General features: G+C 51.9%; 1 protein-coding gene across 3 annotated transcripts in view; it reads right to left on the bottom strand.

Moving 5' to 3' along the window:
- RAP1GAP2 (RAP1 GTPase activating protein 2) overlaps nt 1-21,284 on the bottom strand; it is a 185,617-nt gene extending 164,333 nt beyond the window's left edge. The window contains exons 1-2 of one of the 3 annotated variants that reach the window (XR_003001888.1): nt 21,078-21,284; nt 17,956-17,991 (exon numbers count right to left, since the gene is read on the bottom strand). Coding sequence is in view for 2 of the 3 variants with exons in the window: in XM_024735479.1 (XP_024591247.1) it covers nt 17,956-17,991; nt 21,078-21,121 (80 nt within the window). In the remaining variant the exon portion in view is untranslated. The remainder of the gene's footprint in view (nt 1-17,955; nt 17,992-21,077) is intronic. The other 2 variants (XM_024735479.1, XM_024735490.1) reach the window with 2 other exon arrangements.
- Between the last annotated feature and the right edge of the window lie 1,846 nt (nt 21,285-23,130).

The following is a 23,130-nucleotide window of genomic DNA, read 5'->3' as shown; positions in this document are numbered from 1 at the left end:
CAGCACAGCACAGATGCACAGAACAAGCACTCAATGTTTGCTAAAATAATTACTAGTCCTACATAGCTTTACACCAAACCATCATTACCTAAGTTTTTACAGCCTGGAAAAAAAAACAAAAACTGATTAATAGAACAATTATCTGGGTTGCCACACCAGGGCACAGTCCTTGGCTCCCCAACCCAAGTCCAGCCAGTCTCCACATTTTGCAGATTCTACCGTGGAGCATCTTGTTTCCACATCACACCTGAAGCCACCTTCATCTCTCTCTTGAGCGGTTACTGGTCCATGTCCATCTGCTTCCAGTGGGGTCCCATTGGCTCTACCTTAGCAGCCACAGTGACCCTCTAGACCGCTACCCAAAACCTCCAACTATCTATTCTCCCCATAGCTCAATAAACTGAACACACACTCTGAAGTCTGACATTCAGGGCCCACCAGCACAACCAGGCCCCCACCTTTTGGACCTGAATCCTCATTATTCTGAGACCCCAGCCACACCGACTCCCTGAGCAAACTTGCTCTATTTCACCTCTGGGCCATACAAGATTCAAGAGACAGGTCAATGGAATAAAACAGAAGCCCAAAAAGGTATCTTTGGATATGTAAGAATTTAGTGGTGGAAATGGAAAACTAAAGTCTAGTGCTAGAACAACTGACTGATTATTTGGAAAAAATGAAAGTGTAAGTTTATCTCCCATCTTACCCCAAACTAAATTTCAAATGGATTAAAAAGTTAAATGTAAAAAGGAAATAAAACTATTTTTTTTTAAAAAAAAAAGAACATACAGGCAACCACCAACTTTCTGAATGGAGGACTTTTCTAAGCATAAAAGTAAAAAAAGAAGTCACAAATAAAAAGATTGACAGATTTTGCTACCTTAAAATTGAAAACTTTTGCAACAAAAAACGAGTCAAATTTATGGGCAAAGGGTAAACTGAGAAAAATTATTTGTAAATAAAAATATGAATGACAATGAGTTAACAGCTTTAGTTAAAAGAGAGAAATCAACAAGAAGAATATGAATATACCAATAGAAAAATAGGCAAGAGTCATTAAGAAATATTTTCTTAAATAAATTAAAAAATAAATGTGTGAAAACATTTTACCTTTATTGGTAGCCAAAGGAAATCATCAAAGATACACACAAAGACTTATATTCAAGGACGTTTTTGAGCATTAAAAATAGTTAAAAACTAATAACGGTTGGGGGGGCTTCCCTGGTGGCGCAGTGGTTGAGAGTCCGCCTGCCGATGCAGGGGACACGGGCTCGTGCCCTGGTCCGGGAAGATCCCACATGCCACGGAGCGGCTGGGCCCGTGAGCCATGGCCGCTGAGCCTGCGCGTCCAGAGCCTGTGCTCTGCAACGGGAGAGGCCACAACAGTGAGAGGCCCGCGTACCGCAAAAAAAATAATAATAATAACAGGGACTTCCCTGGCGGTCCAGTGGTTAAGACTCGGCGCCACTGCCATGGGCATGGGTTCAATCTCTGGTTGGGGAACTAAGATCGCAAGCCACACGGTGCAGCCAAAAAAAAATTTTTTTTAGTGTTTTTTTTTAAAAATTAAAAACAACCTTAACATAAGGGACTTCCCTGGCGGCACAGTGGTTAAGAATCCGCCTGCCAATGCAGGGAACACGGGTTCAGTCCCTGGTCTGGGAAGATCCCACACGCCACAGAGCAACTAAGCCCATGTGTCACAACTACTGAGCCTGCGCTCTAGAGCCCGAGAGCCACAACTACTGAAGCCCACGTGCCTAGAGCCCGTGCTCCTCAACAAGAGAAGCCACCGCAATGAGAAGCCCGCACACCACAACGAAGAGTAGCCCCAGCTCACTGCAGCTAGAGAAAGCCCGCGTGCAGCAATGAAGACCCAAAGCAGCCAAAAATAAATAAATAAATTTTAAAATAAAACAGTGATTAACTATGGAAAATTATAATGATAGTATGGTATGCAATATTTTTAATTATGTTTTTAAAGAATATTTAATGGTGTTCAAAATGTCATTATATAGTAAGTTTTAAAAGGAAGTTAAAAAGCACAAAAAGATTATAAAGTGCAAGAGGGAGGAGATATGGGAACATACGTATATGTATAACTGATTCACTTTGTTATAAAGCAGAAACTAACACACCATTGTAAAGCAATTATAGCCCAATAAAGATGTTAAAAAGAAAAGATTATAAAGAAACACATCAAAGTGAAAACATTTTAGGTGGTGGGTAATGGCTTTTTATTTTTTCATCTCAATATTTGTATGTATTTTCTAAATCTACAGTGAGCCCTTACTTATTTTTATCATCAGGAAAAATGCTAGTTTTAAAAGGAAAAAAAAAAAAAGATTGTACCAATATGGGAAAATGCTTGTGCTACAACAAAGAAAAAAAGGACAGAAGCATCTCCATCCAGGTCTGTGGAGAGAGACTCAAAGAGATCATGTAAGTTTTCATTCACTTATTCAGAGTTAATTAATTAATGTTTGTATAATAAATAATAAAATAAAATGTGCTGTGGTCCATCACATCAATGTAAAAATTAAATATCAGTGAGGACGTGGGGAAGAGGACTCTAGGAGAATTCTCACACATCCCTGGTAGGAGTGTCAATGGTAAAACCTCTCTTGAGGACAATCTGGCTGCATCCGGTAGAGCTGCAACCCACCAGCCCCACCCACCACGTCCCTCTCCAGGTGACCTCTCACACAAATGCAGAGAGGGTCAGGTGAGGGGACAGGGCTGCAGCATTGTTTGCAACATCAGAAAATGCAAACAACATTAAGTTTCTATCAGTAGGGATATAAAGGGGGAAACAAAAAATGTGATGTTTATGCGAAAAGAAAAACACAAAATACTGCATGGCAATTAAAAAGGAGGAGATACACCTATCTCTAATACGATGGATGGATTCCAAAATCCATGTGGAGTGGCACAAATGCAGAACTATAATGGTAACAACTAACGCATCTAGTGTACTCTACGTGCCCACCCTGTTCTAAGCACTTGACATATGTAAATTTGCACAATCCCCAAAATAACCCTACAAGAAGGTTTTAGGTTCTACCCTTATTCGCATTTACAGATGAACAAACGGAGGCACAGAGAAGTTAAGTAACCTGCCTGAGGTCTCACAGCTCTCAAGTGGCAGAGCCAAGGCCTGAACCCCGGCAGGCTGATGCCAGAACACCACCATGACGTATAAATTCAAAAGGCCATCATGCAGGTGAATTTTTAATACACACAAAAAACTACATTGTGTTTCTAGATACCTATCTTATGAACGTGAAAGTATTAAAAATGTGGACTGAGAAAAGCATACCAAATTGAGGACAGAGCTCACCTCTGCTGATGGAAGAGGCAATGTAACAGGGAGTGATTCCAGGAACTTTATGATGCTTTACTTCTTTTCTTAAAAAAACAAAGCTCAGGGTTTCCCTGGTGGCGCAGTGGTTGAGAGTCCACTTGCCGATGCAGGGGACACGGGTTCGTGCCCTGGTCCGGGAAGATCCCACGTGCCGCGGAGTGGCTGGGCCCGTGAGCCATGGCCGCTGAGCCTGCGCGTCCGGAGCCTGTGCTCCGCAACGGGAGAGGCCACAACAGTGAGAGGCCCGCGTACCACACACACACACACAAAAGTTAAATATAGAATTACCACATGATCCAGCGATTCAGCTTCTGGGTATAACCCAAAAGAACTGAAAGCAGGGACTCAGATATTTGTACACCCCTGTTCAAAGCTGTATTATTCACAACAGCCAAAAGGTGGAAGCAACCCAAGCGTCTATCGACGGATGAGCCGATGAACAAAATGCGGCATTCACATACAATAAAATAATAAACAACCTTAAAAAGGGAGGAAATTCTGACACATGCTACACCACGAATAAACCTTGAATACGTTATGCTAAGAAAAATAAGTCAGTCACAAAAGGGCAAATACTGCATGATTTCACTTATGTAAGGTCTCTGGGGTAGTCAAATTCACAGAGACAGAAAGCAGAATGGTGGGTGCCAGGGGCTGGTGGGAGGCGGGGAATGGAGAGTTACTGTTTAATGGGTACAGAGTTTCAATCTGAGATCATGAAGAAGCTCGAGAAATGGACAGTGGTGATAGTTGGACAACATGATAAATGTACTTAATGCCACTGTATGTATTTCACCACAATTTTTTAAAAAAAGATTTGATGAAAATGCAACAAAATGTTAACAGCTGTCAATTCTGGGTCATGAGTCCTCAGCGGTTTGCCATGTCGTTGTTCTAAAAAACTAACAAAACAGGAGGCTCCGTGTGGTCGAGGACGTGGAGACCAGGCCCACAGCCTCGCAGCTGGCTCAGGCCTCTTCCATCTCTTCCCTGGTCCTCCTGTTTTTACTGCATTGTGGTTGCTATGGAAACAAGGGGCACCTTGAGCTCCCCGAGCTCAGCCCAGGTGCTGCTAACTCCAGGAATAATGTCAGAGTGCGAATGAAATAAAAACCCTGATCATCCGGGCCTCGTGTACACATACCTCTGCCCTGCTGATATATTTATCAAGGGACCATGTGTTCATGCGTGAGCCTGCGGTGACTGTCACCTGCACGCGTCTGTCCTCAGCAGCAGGCTTGGGTGTGGGTGCACATCACTCTGGTTTGCCCATGGGGGTGTGCTTGCATGCATGCAGGCTTGTCACGTGGTTACGTGTATCTCCCCAGCCCAGGACTATTATTACCAATATCAGAAATATTAAAGCAGGGAACACTTACCTGGCACTAACAATGTAGCAGGCACTGTGCTCCATGCTTCACCCGGATTATCTCCTTTAAACCTCACAATAGTACCTACATATAGGTACTATTATTATCCCCAGAAAAAGAAATCAAGGCACAGAGAGGTTATATAACTTGACCAAGACCTCCCAGAGCACATGAACCTAACCACCGAATCTGTACTGTGGGGAAAAGAGATCTTTAAATGTCATCAGCTCCCAAACAGCTGCAAAACCTGCCACATCAGAAGCACCACCTCTGGCCCTGACAACGCACAGGTTTCCTGGGCCCCACCCAGGCCTCAGGAAGCAGAGTCCCCAGGGTGGGTCTGCACTGCAGCCAGGGTAGACAACTAGTGGTCCCCTGGGTTGAGGTGACTGACAGGGTTGTATAAGGCATGGCAGGGTGGGGTCAGGGGCTGTTCCTCGGCCCAGAAATGGTCCTGGGAAAGTCTGTGATTCAATGCTCCTCGACTCCAGATGGCATCAGCTGGTGGCAAGGCAACCAAGAAAGAGGTAAGAGCTGCTGTCACACACACACACACACACACACACACAGGGCAGGGCTCCAAAATTCAGTTATGTGGCTTTGTGGCCTGCCGGGCACGGATTTCCGCTCACTCCACCCTCTCAGAATGAGCTGGGCCGTGGGTGGAGGATGGCAGTGCCGTAACCCGACCCGTTCACAGCTCAGCCCGAGGCAGAGAGGGGTCAGCCGCCTCACCTGGACAACAAACGGCGACGGAGCCCAGGCTGGGCACCCCAGAGGCTCCCACAGCCTCAGCCCTCAAGGGGAGAGGGACACAGACAGAAGCCACTGGACCAGCACAGGGCAGGAGGAGCTAAATGTGGAACCCTTGAGGTTCTAGCTGCTCCAGGAGCACAAGGAACAGAGTGCTGTGTCCTCAAAGGGAAGGAGGTGTTCACGGAGGAAGCAGCATCTAAGCTGGTCCTGGAAGGACAGGAGGGATGATGCTGCTGGGAGAGGAGGAAGTAAAGGCATTTCACGCCGGGCATTTCTGCATAAGCAGCCATCCAGGCTGAAAAGTGCCAGGAAACAGCAAATCCCATCACCCGGCTGGAGCTAAAGGTCAAGAGGAGACACAGTTGTAAGGGGGTCGGGGGGAACAGCTAGATATGTACTGGGGCACAGAGAGGTTAAATAACTTGCCCAAGGTCACCCAGCTGGTAGAATCAGGATTTAAACATAAGCTGCCTGACTCCAAAGCCCAATGAATTAACCACTAAGACGGGGCTCACTGGCTGGTAGCCTTTCCTTCTGCACGCGCTTTAGAATGCTGTAGAGGTGGGCCTGGGAACAGTGTTTCTCAGTGGGTCGGGGGAGCTCTTATACCCCTGCCCTGGAAACTCAGCAAAGCCTGGAGACGTTTTTGATTGTCACTACTAGGGGGTAGGTTGCTGGCATCTCATGAGCAGAGGTTAGAGATGCTGCTGAACATCTACAGGAGAGTCCCCACAACAAAGAATTCTCCAGCCCCAATTGTCAACAGAAACCCTGGGCTAAAGAGACTCACCCACCTACGGCCCATTTTAATATCCAGCCCCACCTGAGCCGTTGACATTCGTCACACTCGTTTATCCCTTGGGACTGGGGTTCCCAAATTTTGCTGCATGTTGGAATCACCCGGGAATCTTTTAAAAGTGCTGATGCTGGGTCCCACCCTAGACCCTCTGATTTCCAAGCCTGGAATTGGGTGCGACCTGGGCATGAGAACTTTTTTAAGCCTCCCAGGTGATACCAAAGTGCAGAAAAGCTTGAGAATCAGTGCTTTGGTTGAGGGCACAGAGGATCCAACTATCTTCTGTGGACCATGGACAGTTAGTTTTTCTAATGCCAGAAAGAGACATCACTGGGGAGTAAACACAAACAAAGACTGCCCAGGGGGACTTCCCTGGTGGTCCAGTGGTTAAGACTCCATGCTCCCAATACAAGGGGCCTCGGTTCGATCAGGGAACTATGATCCCACATACCACGCCCCACAGCTACTGAGCCCACGCGCTCTAGAGCCCACGCGCTGCAACTAGAGAGAGCCACGCGACACAACTAGCGAAGCCCACATGCCACAACAGAGACCCAGCTCAGCCAAAATAAAATTAATTAATTAATTAGTTAATTCAAAAAAAAAAAAAAAAGACGGCCCAGTCCCCAACCAGGGTCTCAGGGACAAGCCCACGTAGAATCAGGACTAACAAGGTCTACCATTGGTGCTGTGGATACGGGCCTCCTTGGAGAAGTTAGGGATGGCTGTGGGGATGATGAATTAGAGTTGGCGGAGGCCCGAGGAGGAGGTTAATTAGAGAGGCTTTGTCACCATCTGGGCAGGAGATAATGGGCCTGAACCGGGAGGAGGGCAGGAGAGGACCAATCCCCGTGACTCGGGGGCTTCACAACCCAGTGACAGAGAAAGAACTGGATTAGGAAGAGAGAAAAGATTAATTGAGAGCGAGTCCAGTCTGGAGCCAGAGCAGGAAATGACCAGTCAGTGGCTGAAGGCAGTGGTGAGAGCACCAGGGAAGGGGTGAACTAGGGAGAAGGGACCAGGGAGTAGGCCACAGGGAGATAGGAGCTGAGACCCGCAGGGCTGACACACCTGGAGCAGAAGTGGCGCACAGGTGGGGTGAATCTGGCCTGCAGGATGGGTTACATATGGCTTTGTTTTTTTTCTTTTTTTTAATTCTTGAGCTAGTTGTCAACATGTTGCCCAAACTCCAGATTTCCAGCTTCTCCTGTAATGTAGAAGATCTGGGGAGACAGGCGGCATTCCTGCAGAGCACAGATGTGTGCTTGCCGGTGCCCCCAGGCCCCGCCTGGAAGTTGTACTAGGCCCTGCCAGATCCCTGCAGGCATCAGGTCTGTCTCCAGGAAGAAGAGACCAGGTCCTAAGTCAGAAAGTGGTGAAGATGGAGGAGCTGACAGGAAAGCAGGAAAGGGGCCAGGCACTGCACAGAGGCCGACAGCCGACCTCCGCTGTCCTGGTCCTGCACCCACTGCCTTCGAGCTGGGCCGTCTCAAGTCAGGAACATCCCCACTTGGGGTCTCAGTGTACTGATCTGTAAACAAGGAGGCTGAAGCCCTTGATCTCTCGTGGTCCATCCTCATGTCCATCAGCCTCCTGCAGGCTGCCCAGGGCCAATCCCTTTGGCCAGGCTTTGAAATGAAGCCTAGAAAACCTGAACACTTCCAACAAAGATCAGGCCAGGCAGCGAGAAATCCCAAACAGAGCCAAAGAGGCCAGGGATGACCTGCCAGGGGCACAGACAACTCAGGGAACAGGAGCCACCTTCCAAATTCTGAGGGGCTCTCGGGAGAAAGCAGGACTATTAGCCCTGTTTAGTGGTGGGAGATGAGTGACCAAGCGGTAGCAGTTACAGAAATTCCAGATGAAAATAATGGTCAGCTTTGAACAATCAGAGCTGTATTGCAATATAATATCCTTACAAGATAATGAGCTCCCCGTCACTGGAGGTAACCAAGCTCAGGCTGGGTGACTAGTTTTAGGGGCACAAGGGATTCACATAGTGGCTAATTTGACCTTTTTATTTCAAGCCCTAAGATTCAAGGACTCCAGAGATCTGGGGATCTCTCCTGAAGGCTCCCCTCTCCCTTTTCCAGCACTCCCAAGGAAAGGTGCTGGGGATTAGGCTCTAGACTCTTCCAGAGGGAAGGCCGAGGTGGTCTGGAAAAAGCATAGAACGTCTACTTCCTTGCTCCCCTTGCCCTTCACCAGGACCACAGGCCCCAGCAACCCCTGCCACACAGCCCCCATCCCAGCACAGCCTCACCCAGCACCCCCTCAGAGGCAGGGGGAGCAGCTAGCTCCTGAGCGGGGCTCCCAGCACAAGCCAGAGAGGCCATCTACATCCCCTCCTGACACCTGCATCCCCACTCCCTGCTCCCAGCCCCAGCGGAACCAGCAGGAGGAAGGCGATAGAAGCAAGCACTCCCCCAACTCCAGACCCCTCTGAGTATTTCCCGGGCACCTGTCCATCAGGAGCCTCTCCAAGAGGATGCAGGGGTCCTGACACATCCACAGGGTCCACAGTGTGTGGACCGGAAGCACAAGGCATGCACAGCGTGGGGAGTCAAAGCCTCTCGCCAAAGCCCAGTGGGAGCAATTCTCCCCTAGCCTTGGCGAAATCCATTTCCCGGTGAGCCAGGCAGAGCCCTCTGGCCTCCTCCTCACAGGACCCTGAGACTTCCCAACCAGGACAGGCCAGCAGGCCTCTGAAGAAGCTCAAGGGCATGGCCAGAGCCCTGAGCGTCCACAAGGACTTTCAGGGAGCTGGAGTGAGGGGGGCCCCCAGGATAGTTGGACCTGGGATGGCAGGCCACAGGCCACCCCATCTGCATTCTGCTCCCCCGCATCCCTGCCCTTGTCGCCATTAGCCCTGTCCCACGGGATCAACAAGCACCATTCAGCTCACCAGCCACGAGGAAAAACCCCCACGGGGCCCCAGGAATAAGCAGAGCCCCTCCTGCCCACCATCCCGCACCCATCTCAGAAGAGCCCCAATGCCCAGTACCTACTGGCCAGAGCTGCCAGCCAGCTCCCTGCTGCCCATCATCAGATACCCACCAGACCTGGTCGAGACCCAGGGAGCTGCTTGTCCATCAAGAAATCAGAACAGGGACTCACCAGGGCTTCCTGGGCATGATGGGGACCGGCCAGTATGAGGCCAGGAGCACACAAATCCCCGGGGTTTGCTGCCTGGCAAATGGCACCTTTAGGTGCTTCTCCCAGTGCCTGGCAATGAAATCAGGCCACAGCCCAAACGCCGGCTAAGCACCCGCCTGCCTTGCTTCTCCCCGTAGCCACTCACGCCCCACGACTCCAGATCCCAAAACAGGCATGTTCGTGGTTACCATAGGAACTCGCTAAAGCCAAAAAAGACACCACACAGTCACCCACATGGGCCCTCAAAGCTCATGTCCACCTGCACGGGCAAGCTTGCACACACGCCGACACACACCTACACGCGCCAGCACTGTTCTCAGGCTCAGGGACCGTCCTAAAGAATCAATGAACCAGGGCTGATACTTTAGCCAGAAACAGGGATGTGCCCCTCAGCCCCAGCTGGAACGTGTCTGCAAGTGGGTTCCCTGCACATCTCGTGCGGCCAGCTGTCGGTTACAAGAGCAGTGGCACCAGCTAGGGCTCACCTGGTGCTCACCTGCCAAGGCACACCTGGAGCTGGGGGGAGGGGGGGTGCAGAGCCCCCGGGACCACCACCAGCTCTGCCTGCAAGGCCAGGGAGAGGGCACTGCCCAGCCTGCTTCCCCGGCGGCCGACCACCCCCTTCACCCCTCAGGATGCTGCTTCTCTCCTCTGTACCCTTCTTTGGGAGGGTGGCGGGGGGGCAGGTATAAAGGTCAGGACCTAAGCCAGCCACTTGGGAGGGGAGAGGGGAAATGAGGAGCAGAGACTGTAATGCAGGGCCTTACTCCCTCCCTCTACCCCCAAGCTGCCCAAACTCCCCGTCTCCGTACACGGGACCAACATCCACTCAAAGGCTCACCCAGAGGGCTTCCCTGGTGGCGCAGTGGTTGAGAGTCCGCCTGCCAATGCAGGGGACACGGGTTCGAGCCCTGGTCTGGGAAGATCCCACATGCTGCGGAGCAACTAGGCCCCGTGAGCCACAACTACTGAGCCTGAACGTCTGGACCCTGTGCTCCGCAACAAGAGAGGCCACGATAGTGAGAGGCCTGCGCACCGCGATGAAGAGTGGCCCCCGCTTGCCGCAACTAGAGAAAGCCCTCGCACAGAAACAAAGACCCAACACAGCCAAAAATAAAAAAAAAAAAAAAAAAAAAAGTCTCACCCAGAAACTTGAGTCTTCACCCTTCCCCTTCCCCTTGCTCCCACCTCCTACATCCAAACCAGCTCCAGGCTGGGGAGCCCGCCTCCTCAAGAGCTCTCCAGTCTGTCCACTCTCCCCAACCCCACTGGCCCTGCTCTGGCCTCAAGCCTCTCCAACGAGTCAGCAGATGGCAGCCAGATTGAGTTCAGACTCAAATCTGGCCACGTTACTCCCGCTTTAAAGCCTTTCCATGGCTCCCGGCCACACAGAGGGGCAAGCCCAGCCCTCCACACAGCCCTCCCACGCTCCTAGACGAGGCCCAGCCTGACCCCGCAGTCACACCCAGTAATCTGTCTGGTGTCATAACCGCACCCAGGTCCCTCCCAGCCCACGCCATTCACATCTCACTGCCTGTGCACTATTGCTGCTGCCCCGGGTGCCTCTCTCCCTTCCGGGCTGGGCTTGTTCACCTTTGGAGATGGCTGAGGCATCACCAAGTCTCCAGGAAGCCCTCCTCCATCCTCTCTGAGGACATCTCTGTTAGCACTTGTCACATTCCATTGCAACTGTCTGTCTGTCTGTCTCCCTATGGGACTATAAGCTTTCATGAGCAGAGACTGTGTCTTTTTTTTTTTTTTACTTTGTTGCCACGCGCGGGCTCTCTAGTTGTGACGAGTGGGGGCCACTCTTCACTGCGGTGCGCAGGCTTCTCATTGCGGTGGCTTCTCTTGTTGCGGAGCACGGGCTCTAGGCGTGCGGGCTTCAGTAGTTGTGGCTCGCGGGCTTTAGAGCGCAGGCTTCAGTAGTTGTGGCGCACGGGCTTAGTTGCTCCGCACCATGTTGGATCTTCCCAGACCAGGGATTGAACCCGCGTCCCCTGCCTTGGCAGGCGGATTCTTAACCACTGCGCCACCAGGGAAGTCCGGAGACTGTGTCTTTTTCACCTTTGCTTCCCCACCAGCCCCAGCGCCTAGCACTGGGCTTCGAACGCAGGTGCCCAATAAATGTGAGCTTAACTGATTCAGCCTTCTAACCCCACAGAACATCAAGTTCCCCCTGCCTCTGGCAACCCCAGCAAACTCAGCAGACACCCTAGATATGTAGGAGATGAGCTGACTCAGATGGCGCAGCCTCAGAAGGTTCTAAAACACCTTTGTGCCTCAAAGAGTCTTGTAATCCGCAGTAAGCAAAGACCTGGTGGTCAAAGATGGGAGAAGTAAATTGGCGATCGTGACCTTCAACTGATGCATGAAAAAAAGCCATTACAGGGACTTCCCTGGTGGTCCAGTGGTTAAGACTCTGTGCTTCCAATGCTGGGGTTGCGGGTTTGATCCCTGGTCTAAGATCCCACGTGCTGCAATGCAGCCAAAAAAAAAAAAAAAGGCCGTTACATCGGAATCAAGGAGTGGACTGTGGAGGGATGGGCTTTCCGGTAGGGCTGGAAAGCTGAGGCAGAGACTTGATGCACAGCTGCCTGGGCCCTGACTCTGCTCTCCCCGCACCCCCCGAGAATGTAGCCTTGCTAACAACACCAAGAGAACCTGGAGAGGCAGATGTCTGTACAGGGAATCGCCCAGATTTTGTACGTAATCCTCATAGGATGGGGACTGAAGCCCTGAGTTTAAAAGGGCTGTGACATAGCCAGAAGTTGAGCTTTCTAGATGTGGCAAGCCCCCATCCTGCATGGACAATGGCTCCAGCAGCTGCCATCAGGGACCCCAGGGCCAAAGGGAAGTTACGCTGTGACACAGCGTCTGCTGCTGCCCTACGTGCTCTCCTCCCTTCTAAGATTTTAAATCTTAGCTGGTGAAATCTGAAACCTAGAGTACAGATGGCTGTGTGGTGTCTTCTGACCAAACCACAGGACAGCTGAAATGCTGCCCCAGCCAGGCTGCTGGGAAGACAGCTCCTCCAGGCCCTCTCCCTCCTTCTCCTGAGGAAGAAATAAGACGGCACAGTGACCTCTGGGCGCTCTTATGCACTTTCTCTCTATTTAGAGATGCCCACTTCTAGTGACCAAGAGCAGGGACCATCAATTAAAAAGTTGGATTCTTTTCCCTGCAGGGCAATGGGTTCTAACTTCCCGGTCATCAGGAAGGTGCATGATGCCCTACCCCAGCAGTAGAGACAAGCTGCACTGAATCATCTCCACGCTCACGCCGTCCCACGATGGCCAGTGCCTGTGTATCACAGTCATCTCAGATGGCTGGAACATGGCTTACCAGCCCATGCAGCAGACACACACACACACACACACACACACACACACACACACACACACTTTCTTTAGCAAAGAAGCAGGAGTCTCTGAGAGGGAGGGCAAGGGGCAGCAAAAAAAAAAGAGTGGAGAAAAGTATCAGAGGCTCTCAGTTCAGGTCGTCCTCTCTGGATGCTGCTTCAAGGACCTCCATGAGCAAATACATGGCCCTGCCAACCTAGATTCCCCCTGTGGGAATCCAGTCAGACTATGGTTCAACAACTGCAATACAGACCGTATCCCAAGCTGGCCTGGGAGCAGGCTGGTGAAGCGGCGCTCCCCACCTGCTGTCCCTGCCTCTTTCTCTCCAGCCCTCCATCTCATGTGATGGGCTAACCATGATGACCCAGAATTAATTCATCCAGCAAATATAGACTGAGAACCTGCTATATGCCAAGCATGGTGTAAGGCTCTGGGGAGCCAGAGATGAAGTATGCAGAACCTCTGCTCTCAAAGACACTCATTCATTCGTGCATGCACTTAGTCAACAGCAAGCACCTACCATCATCAAGGTCCTGAGAGAAATGCAAAAGGACAAAAGGCATGAAGGTGAACTCCCAGAAAGTCAAAGCTAGAAGAGAGCAGATTGGGTACCAGCCCAACCCTCCCACTTTACAGATGGGCAAACTGAGTCTTGGAGAGGTTAACAATTTGTTAGTCTCCGCCTCCCAATTTTCTCTCCTCTATGTGCTGCCACCACCCCCCTATCCAGTGTTCTTGTGTGGCTCCAGGTCCCCAGCACCCCTTGCCTCTGAGGGTCTTCATCATCAGGTACCCCAGACCCCTCTCAACCTGGGCCTCCAGCAGGGGGCTGGGCCCTCCCATCCACAGTGTTGTGGAGGCAGGGGTGCATTCTGGGGCCAAAGCACCAGACTCTCTATCTAAATCGGGAAAAGAGTGGGAAAGCAGGGTGGAGAGAGGTGCTGAGAACTATTTAGCTCCAGCCTGGACTGAACCAGCCATGAAGTACAGACCTGGATTCAAATCCCAGCTGCAGGACCTACTCCCTGATGACCTTGACTAAGTTTCCTAACCTCCCAAGCCTCCCTTTCTCTTCTGTAAAATGCAGACAGTAGTGGTAGCTGCTTCCCAAGATGGCTGTGAAACCTCAGGGAAACTCTGTGATAAAGTGAGCACATAGTAAGTGCTCAATAATGGTGGTGCCAGAACCCCCATCTTCGGAGCTGCATAGCTCAGGGACACTTCCAGGAGCTGTATGGCTGACTGTCTTCGTGTCAAGGACACCAGGTCCCTGGGGAAGAAGCTGAGGCAATCGGGAGCATGGGCTGCAGTCCAGGGGTATCTGGTGCTCAGTGGAGAAGCCAATGGGCTGCATTAGTACAGAAAGATGTCTCACCCAGCAGAAGCCGAAGGAAGGCAGCATCTGGGTACCTGGAAGAGCCCTAGCACATGCAGTTGGCTGCCTAAGGACCTGTCAGTAAGCAGAGCCATATCCTGGGCACCCAGGCAGAATTTCTTCTTAGGTATTAGTGGGTTGGAGAATGAAGGAGCAGCTATTGATCTTCCTTTTAGACCTAAGAGTCATGGGGGTGACGGGATAAAACCTCCTATGGTATCTGCCCAGCCCACAACTCATCCTTCTTCTCTGAGAACTAACCCCTCCCACAGAGAGAGCTGGCTGCAGCAGACATATTTTATCCATAAACCCCATCTCTCCAGCTAAACTGATTGGACCATGCTGGGCCAATCAGATTCCCTCTTTTTTTTTTTTACAGTTTTATTGAGATGTAGTTTATTTACCACAGAATTCACCATTTCTAGGTCTATCATTCAATGGTTTTCAGTATATTCACAAGGTTGTACAACCATTACCACAAACTAGTCCCAGAACATTTTCATCACCCCAAAAAAAAAAGTATTTCCATTTGGGGCTATTATTAATAACGTTGCTATGAACATTCACATACAAGTTTCTCTATGGACATATGTTTTCATTGCTCTTGGATGTATACTTAAGAATGGAATTGCTGGTCATACAGTCGCTCTACGTTTAACCCTTTGAGGAGCTGCCAAACTGTTTTCCAGAGCAGCTGCGCCCTTTTACACTCCCACCAGCAGCGTGTAAGGCTTCCAATTTCTCTACATCCTCACCTACACTTGCTATTATCTGTCTTTTTGATTATAGTCATTCTAGTGGGTGTGAAGTAGTATCTCACGGAGGCTTTGATGTGTATGTCCCTGATAGCTGATGACGTTGAACATCTTTTCATGCGCTCATTGGCCATTTATATAACTTCTTTGGAAAAATGTTTATTCAGAGTCTTTGCCCATTTTTAAATTCTTTTTGTCTTTGTATTATTGAGTTGTTATAGAGTTCTTTATATAGTTTAGATATGAGTCCCTTATCAGATATGTGATTTAAAAATATTTTCTCCCATTCTGGGCATTGTCTTTTTACTTTCCTAATGGTGTCCTTTGTAACACAGAAGTTTTTAATTTTGAAGAAGTTCAATTAATCAGTTTGCTGTTCTCGTTGTTTTTGTTGCTTGTGCTTTGGGTGTCATACCTAAGAAACCATTGCCTTATCCAAGGCCACAAAGATTTTCATCTAGGTTTTCTTCTAAGAGTTTGATACTTTGGGCTCTTACATTTAGGTCTTTGATCCATTTTGAGTTAATTTTTGTATACAGTGTGAGACAGGGATTCAATTTCATCCTTTGCATGTGGATATCAGTTGTCCCAGCACCATTTGTTGAAAGACTATTTTTCTCCATTGAATTGTCATGACATATCGTACTTGTTGAAAGTCAATTGACCACAAATGTGAGGGTTTATTTCTGGACTCTGAATTCTATTCCATTGATCTGTATGTCTATCTCTATGCCATTACCAAACTCTCTTGATTACTGTCACTTGGTAGTAAATTTGAACTCACGAAGTACAGTCCTCCAACTTTGTTCTTCTTTTTCAAGATTATCCTTGAATTTCCATAAGAATTTTAGGATCAGTTTATCCATCTTCTCAAGGAAGGCAGCTGGGATTTTGATGGGGATGCATTTCCAGTTCCTGTTCAATGCCCCCTGAGCTCTAGCTCCACCTCCTCCCCTTGGGTTCCCTGAGGCACCTGGGATTTTTTTCCATAAACTCCATCTTTTGCTTAACCAGATTACACTGGGGTTTTGTTTCTTGCAATCAAAAGAATCTTAACCAAGTGCACGTAGGAACACAGTCCTACACACTGTCCCAAACAACCCTCTCAACACCACCTCCCCAAGGCCTAAGACCTCAGACTGTCCCCCACATACCCAGAGAGCCCACTGGGGTCCCAATCTCAACACTGGCCCATGCCGCCAGCCCTTCACTCCACCTTGTAACTAGTTCCTTTGCAGGTTACATGTATCATCTTTACTAGTTAAAACAAACAGGCCCTCAATAAACGCTTGTGAAATTGAACTAGATGTCCCAAGACGGTACCAAAAAGACCCACTCCTACCACTCTACACCCCTTAGTAACTCAGCTTCCTACCTAGCATCTCATGCAATACGCAGATAGGAAGCTCTAGGAAGGCCAGACATCGCTGTGCCCACTGGACAAAGGATACGGAAACTGAAGTCCAGAGAAGTCAAGTGTCTTTCCCAAGAGTGACTTGCCCTAAACGCTGGACTGCCCTGATGCACACCCCATGCCAATCAGCACAGGCACAGACAGGCCCATTGTCCCGCCCCATCTTTAAGAGCTGCTTTAGAAGCTACCTCCTCCTGTCAGTCTTCCAAGATTGCTCCCACTACATCCCTGGCATCAACTCTACAGAGAGACTGAAAGCTCTCAGAGAGCAGGGACAGTTTTCCATCCATCCCTGCCCTGCTAACTGCCCACCCTCACCCTTCTGAGCAAAACAAACCTGAGTGGGAAGCTTCCTTGTTTTGACCCCCCTGCCTTAGATGCCAACTCGCGAGACTGGCTGTGCTCTGCCCAGGGAAGTGTACCCAGGGGATGCACAGGCAGTGCTGGCAACTAAATGGCATGGCAGAGAGAGGCCAGCCTGGAAAACCTTTCAGCTGAGATGGGGGAGTTACAAGCAGGTGGGGCTGCCTCCAAAGGAGGACACTTAGTAGAGGAATTTTTCATGCTTGAGCCAATTCACGTGTTGCAGGATAATATTTTGAGCTAGTGACCAATGCTGTTTTTCCCTCCTAAAATTTCCCTCCTTTTTAACTCACTTAATTGGAGAAGGTGGTTGGTCAGTACTCATTGCCCAAGGGAGGGATGCAGTTGGGAACCGACTTTTGTTCAGTCTCAAGGGGGAAAGAGGATCCAGGTGCAGGCAAAATGGTTTGGCCAGAAACACAGAGGGAAAAGAACAAAGGTGATGAGAGAGGAGCAGTCAGAGGTTCTAGGACAAAGGGGTGTCTGCTCAGGGCTCCCCAGACAGACGATCAGACACGTGGTAAACCGAGGCAGACAATCAATCCCCAGACCCTGAATCTGGTGCTGGAATTCTCAGAGAGCGTCAGGGCCAGGCTGATCAGGACGACAGATGTCTGGTAATAGATGACTCAATGACCAACTGACCACCCACAAACACACACACACTAGGGTGTTTTGCCAGGTCCTAGAACTGTGTGGCACAATTTTCCAGGTAGGTGGGAATGTCAGAAAGACAGCCTGGGACTTCCCTGGTGGTCCAGTGCTTAAGACTCCACACTTCCACTGCAGGGGGGTATGGGTTCAATCCCTGGTTGGGGAAGTCTGCATGCTGTGCAGTGCGGCAAAAAAAATAGCCTCTTGGGACTGGGGCTACAAAAATTATATATAAAAACAAAATGATTACAAGTGATGGAAAACTAAAATATAAAAATTAAAGTGATGGAAAATACAATTCTCTTTCTTATACCCTTGAGTTGTGGCCTGAAAGTTTCACTGCTATACACATTTCCACCACACGGGTCCCCCTGCTTGCTTCCCAGCATCTGCCTTTTCCCGGATACTTCGGGAATCAAGAGCCCAGTCCAGCCTCCTCCAAGTCCACAAGCCCCTGGACTGAGACAGAGAATCTGACAAATGCAACAGTCCCGCTCACGTTTTCCACAACCAGGAGGGAAATGAGGGCCCCAGAAGAGCTCCATCTGCCATTACCTCTGACCTTTACGTAACAGGAAGTGGCTACTTACTTGACCTTCAGGCTCGCCAGCATGGTCTTGTCGATCCTGCCAAGAGAAAAGCAAGGGCTTCCGTCAGTGCCAGGGCTGAAGGCTCCCACCTAGCACTTGCAGGGGACAGGTCCCAGGGCCAGCCCAGACCACCAGCCCCACAGGGCCGTGGACAATGTTGCTTCAGGAGGAAGGAAGTTCTCCTCCAGCCCAGAAAGGGAGGACTTGGGAGCTCTGGGAGGGCCGGAGCCACTCATAACCCAGTGAGATGGGTCCTGTTATTCTCCCTATTTTAGAGATGAGGAAACAGGCTCGGGAGGATACAGTCACTGGCCCAGTCTGGATCCCAGTATCTGACTCCAGACCCAGGGATCTAAAGCACTTTATATGCCATCTCTGCTTTCGTTACCCAAGCTCCAGAAGAGGACTCTGCAACCCGGCCTCTTGGGTCACAGCGGCTGGACAATCAATGCATGGATATTTCCTGGGATTCTGCTTTACAAAGATGCCGCAACCTCCAGCACCAGGGACCCTCCTGCTCTGGGAGCTGCCAGTTCCTCTAAGGAGGCATAAGCCACTCCTGAGACAGAACCTGACAGCAGGCGCCAGGGTGCACAGGAGGTGGGGTCTGTCGGGCACAGGATCTCAGAGCCCGGAAGATCACGTTTGCGGCAGACTGTCCCGGCAGCCAGCAACTCCACCCCAGCCTGCGCCTACCCTTGCTGGAAGACAAGGCAGGGCTGCTAGGCTTCTATTTTTACCCTCTGCATATGCCAGCCCTTATGGCTGGTAAAAGAGGCCCCTTCCTCTCTCCAGAGACAGAAAGGTAGGCGAGATTCCCACTCTCTGTCTCCTCTTGTTTAGGGGTCACAAATACCAGGGTCACATCACCACCAGTGTCACCACTGCGCCATGTCATCATTGCCATTAATGCCACCAAAATCACCACCACCTCCAGGAGGCTTGAAACCCTGGAAAGTTCTTATAGCCACCTCTGCCCAGCAGCTCAGCTCTGCCATGAGCTCCCCCCATACACGCAACGACTGGGGCCCCAGGGAGGAGGGGAGCTGTGTCAGGGGCCACACGGTGAGGACGCAGAGCTGCCCCAGCAATCACGAGTCAGCACCAAGCCCTTGAGCTGGGGGGTGGGATCCTTCCACCCTGAGTCAACTCCCAGCACCTTCCGATCTCAGTTGCCAACAGCAAAATAAGCCACACCCGAGGTTCCTGGCCCAGGTCCCCCCTCCCAGCTTCTTCCCCACGGGCCCCCTGGGCCCTTCCTTGGTGCTTCCACGAGGCCCCCAGGGGTCTCACTGGGTTCCTAACCCCCTCTGGTATGGAGATCCTCGTCCTCTCCCATTCAACTCACTGAATGGGAGTAAGGTGGACCCTGCACTCTGCTACAACATCTGTTACCCAGAGAAACCCAACTGGAACCTCTATCAATAAGCCCTTACATTTTATATTTTCCCAAGGAATCTTTTTTAATTCTTACAACATCCCTTTGTTGTGGGTAAGGCAGAAATTCCCCATTTACACATGGAGAAACTGAGACCTGGAGAGAGGAAGTGTCCCATCTGGGCTCCTCAAAGAGCAGAAGAGGAGCGGCGCCTTAACCCAGGTCTCCCAGCATGCCCTCTCACCCTACCACCCGCCACCCGCCACCCACCAACTCTCTGGGTCACACCCTGGGCCACAGCAGCCCCGGTCCCGGGACCCATGTCCACACCTACTCAGTCAACCGGGCTCCCACGGGGGTGTGGCCTCGGACGGCAGGGTCTATGGCTTGGCAGGGCTGAGATGGGGAGATAGGGCAGCGCTGTGACACTGAGCTTTCCCCTTTCGGGAAACCAAGGTCCCCAGGTTCTTCGGGTGCCATCTCTCTCCTCCCTGCCCTGCTGCATCCCATTCACCCTCGTCACCTTGCCCACCAGCGCTACTGGACATCCACCCTGGCATCCAACGGAGCTCTGAAAATACCACCCCCAAGACTCTTTTCACTGTCTGGAGTGGACCAGGGCTCCAGGAATCTGTAATTTCGCCCTCAAACAACTGCAAGATCCCTTCCCTGCTGAAAGCCATCCCCGCATGATAGCCACCCTAACCCTCCAGCCCCACCAGGAAGCTCTGCCATCCCATGTCTTGCAGCCCCTGTGCTCCCTCCCACTCTCCTTCACCTCTTATGCCCCCCACTACTGGCCACCCAGCTTCCACACCAGGACAGCCCTGGCCACCCTCCCCACCTCAGCAGTGGGAACCTCTTCTTTGACAATGCTCCAAGGCTAGAAGCTGAAAGGAAACTGATAATGAAAACCACTAGACCCCGTTCCCCAGCTGAGGAGAAGCTGCCAGCAGCTGGTAACCAGAGACAAGTCTTTGACCTCAGTTTCCTCACTTTATGGCCCCATAGGGAGGAAAGAGCCTCTCCTTTGTCCCAGACAGAAACTTAGCAGCAAAAGGTGGCCCAGAGGGTCAGGCAAGAGGCTGGAGCACAGCCCCAGCTGCTCAGACTGGCTGTAGGGGGAGGGCAGGGAGGGGCCCCTGGCGACAGGCCTGCCCGGTCCTCTCACTGCTCACCCCTGAAGAGAGCAGACAGCCCAAAGGCCGAGCAGGCCACACACTCTCCCGGCCATGAAGTCACAGAGATGACCCAGACAGAAGCATAGCATACATGCACAGACAAGAGCACACACAGGTACAGAAGCTCCGAGGCGCAGACCGGCATCCGCTCAGAAGCGCAGAGGGCACACGTGGTCACACGTCGGCACACCCACCCAGCCAGGCACACACCTCACACCCGGCCGCACAGACATGCACACCTAAACACACAGTCCCAGATACACACGCATTCACAGCCATCACAGATACACATACACATTTATGGAAACACACGACACAGAGGCCCACGTTCACCAGAGTCACACTCACACTGGCTCCAGCTCCGACCTCTGAATTCCCTAGAAGACTGTACCCAAGAGACAGTGAGGAAAAGCCTGGTGCCCCCCCTCACAGGATCTTCCATCTCCATCCACCCAAGCATCTGAAAGTGCTCCCTACAGACCAGGTCACAGCCACAGGCTCAACCGGGCTTCACGGCCAGATTCGCTCCCACCCCTTCACCCGCCCTCCCATCTGTTACCCACCATCCGAAGCCCCCAAAGGAGACACTGCGCTTCCTGCCAAACATGGCTGTGACGGAGGGGCCCCTAGTCCAGCGATGCCCCCAAGGCTGTTGGCAAGACTGCTGCGGCCTCGGAGCAGCGGGGTCGACAGCCACCGGCAAAGGGCGGGGTGCCCGGCGTGGCACCTCCCCCAGTGCCTGCCCCCCAGCCCGGCTTCCTGTGGGTGAGGCCGCGGGATGGGAGGGGTGTCCTGCCCCCCAGGACGCACCAAGACAGGCAGGGGAGGTCGCAGAGGGCAGCTTCCCCACACCCGGAGGAACCCGCAGCTCCGGAAGGGGCTCGGCCGGCAGATTGCACCACAGCACGGGTTGGCAGCTCTGCCCCACACAGCCCAGGCTGCCCGGAACCCAAGGAGGCCCGAGGATTACCATGATTGTGCCTGGGAGGGGGGAGAGACCTGGCTGGAAGGCTCAGGGAGCCCTGCCGACGCGGGCCCACACCGACTCCCTGGGGCTGCCGGAGGCGGGACCTTGGCCTTTCTGCCTCCACCGTACCAGATAAACCTGCCCCACACGCACCCGCGTGTGGACACAAGTATACGTGCACCCACGTGGGCCCAGGGGCGCACACACGTGCACACATATATGCACAGGACCCACGGGTACACCTAGGCGCATGCGTGCTCACGTACGTCAGCAGACGCCGGCACGCACGTGCGCGCAGGTACTGCACAGTCACCTGCCGGTGCGTGCAGACGTTTACAAAGACACCTGCACATCCGCCTCGTGCACACGCAGCTCCCCAAACACACGCTCACACACATCAACATACGCGCACGCACCTAGGCGCACGCTCAGATCGCACACACGCCTACAAGGCGCCCTCACGTACACAGGCACAGGCACAGGCACAGATCTGTACTGCTCAGATGCCCTTGAGCGTCTAGACAGAGGTCAGCAGTGCTGAGCTCCTGCCGGCAGTGGCAGAGGTGGCAGGTGGCACCGAAGTGCACGTCTTTGCCTTTCCCACTGGACCCACAGGCTAGTCCTAATCTCTGTCAGCACCAGTGCTGCCACGCCTGGTACACGGTAGGTGCTCACTAACGAGAGCCCCGTCGAAGAGTGCGGCACATACACACAGCAGCCTAGGGTAGAGGGTCACGGGCAGGGTGCCAGGTCCCCGCCCCTACCAAGCAGTGGAGAAGCCTTTCCCACTGGCCCACCTTCCCCGGAGCTGGGAGTCGGATCCACGCTGGGATGCCAGAGGGCCACCCCCAGGCTGTGGACGAAGGGCACAGGCATTTTTATTTTCTTGACTCCTCCGCTGCAGGGGACACAAGGGGCCTCAGGCCCTATGGGGGCAGCACAGGGCCCTGACTAGGGGTGGCAAGTGTGGGGTCCCGTGCCCCCCTGGCTGCTCAGCAGGAGCCTGGTGGTCCTTGGTTCAGGTTGCACCCTCCACCCTCACCTTCATCAGAAAAGAAAGGATCAAGTGGTTCACTCCCTAGGGTTGCATAGACCACCGGCTTCCCGCTGGACGTCCACTCCACACCCAGATCTGTCACCCCTACTGCACCCACCCCACACTCAGGAGGTGCTCAGCAGGTACCACGGACCCCCTGGGTCCTGCCTGTCCTGCATCCTTTTGGCCTCCCTCTGAGCAAGACAGCTCTGCGCTCCATCTGCTCCAGGGGGGGACACCTGGCCAGGCCTGGCCAGCCAGGGCTTCACCCTCCTGGCTGCAGTGACTGGTTTGGGAGTGAGCAGGAGACCTAATCGGACCCAGGAGGACTCACTCCCACAAAGCTTCCCCCCTCTCCTCCCCAGGGTTGCTGAACCACAGGATGGATCACCAGGGTAAGCCAGAAACGGCCTTAGCCCAGGCGTCACGTGGGTTACTAATAACTAATAACCCACATTCCTTTTGCAAAGTGCTTACTTTTTTTATCAATTAGAGGGAGTTCCTAGTGAGCCCACCATTGGAGCACATCATCTGACATGCTTCCATGTCGGAGAGAGAGGTGGGGTTGCCGTCACAGTAAGCTTGGGCACTTCCAGCCTTCCGTCTTATCTAT

The sequence above is a fragment of the Neophocaena asiaeorientalis genome, unplaced genomic scaffold, assembly GCF_003031525.2.
Source record: "Neophocaena asiaeorientalis asiaeorientalis breed wild unplaced genomic scaffold, Neophocaena_asiaeorientalis_V1.1 scaffold129, whole genome shotgun sequence".
NCBI lineage: Eukaryota > Metazoa > Chordata > Mammalia > Artiodactyla > Phocoenidae > Neophocaena > Neophocaena asiaeorientalis.
This window is presented reverse-complemented; position numbering and strand designations above follow the sequence as displayed.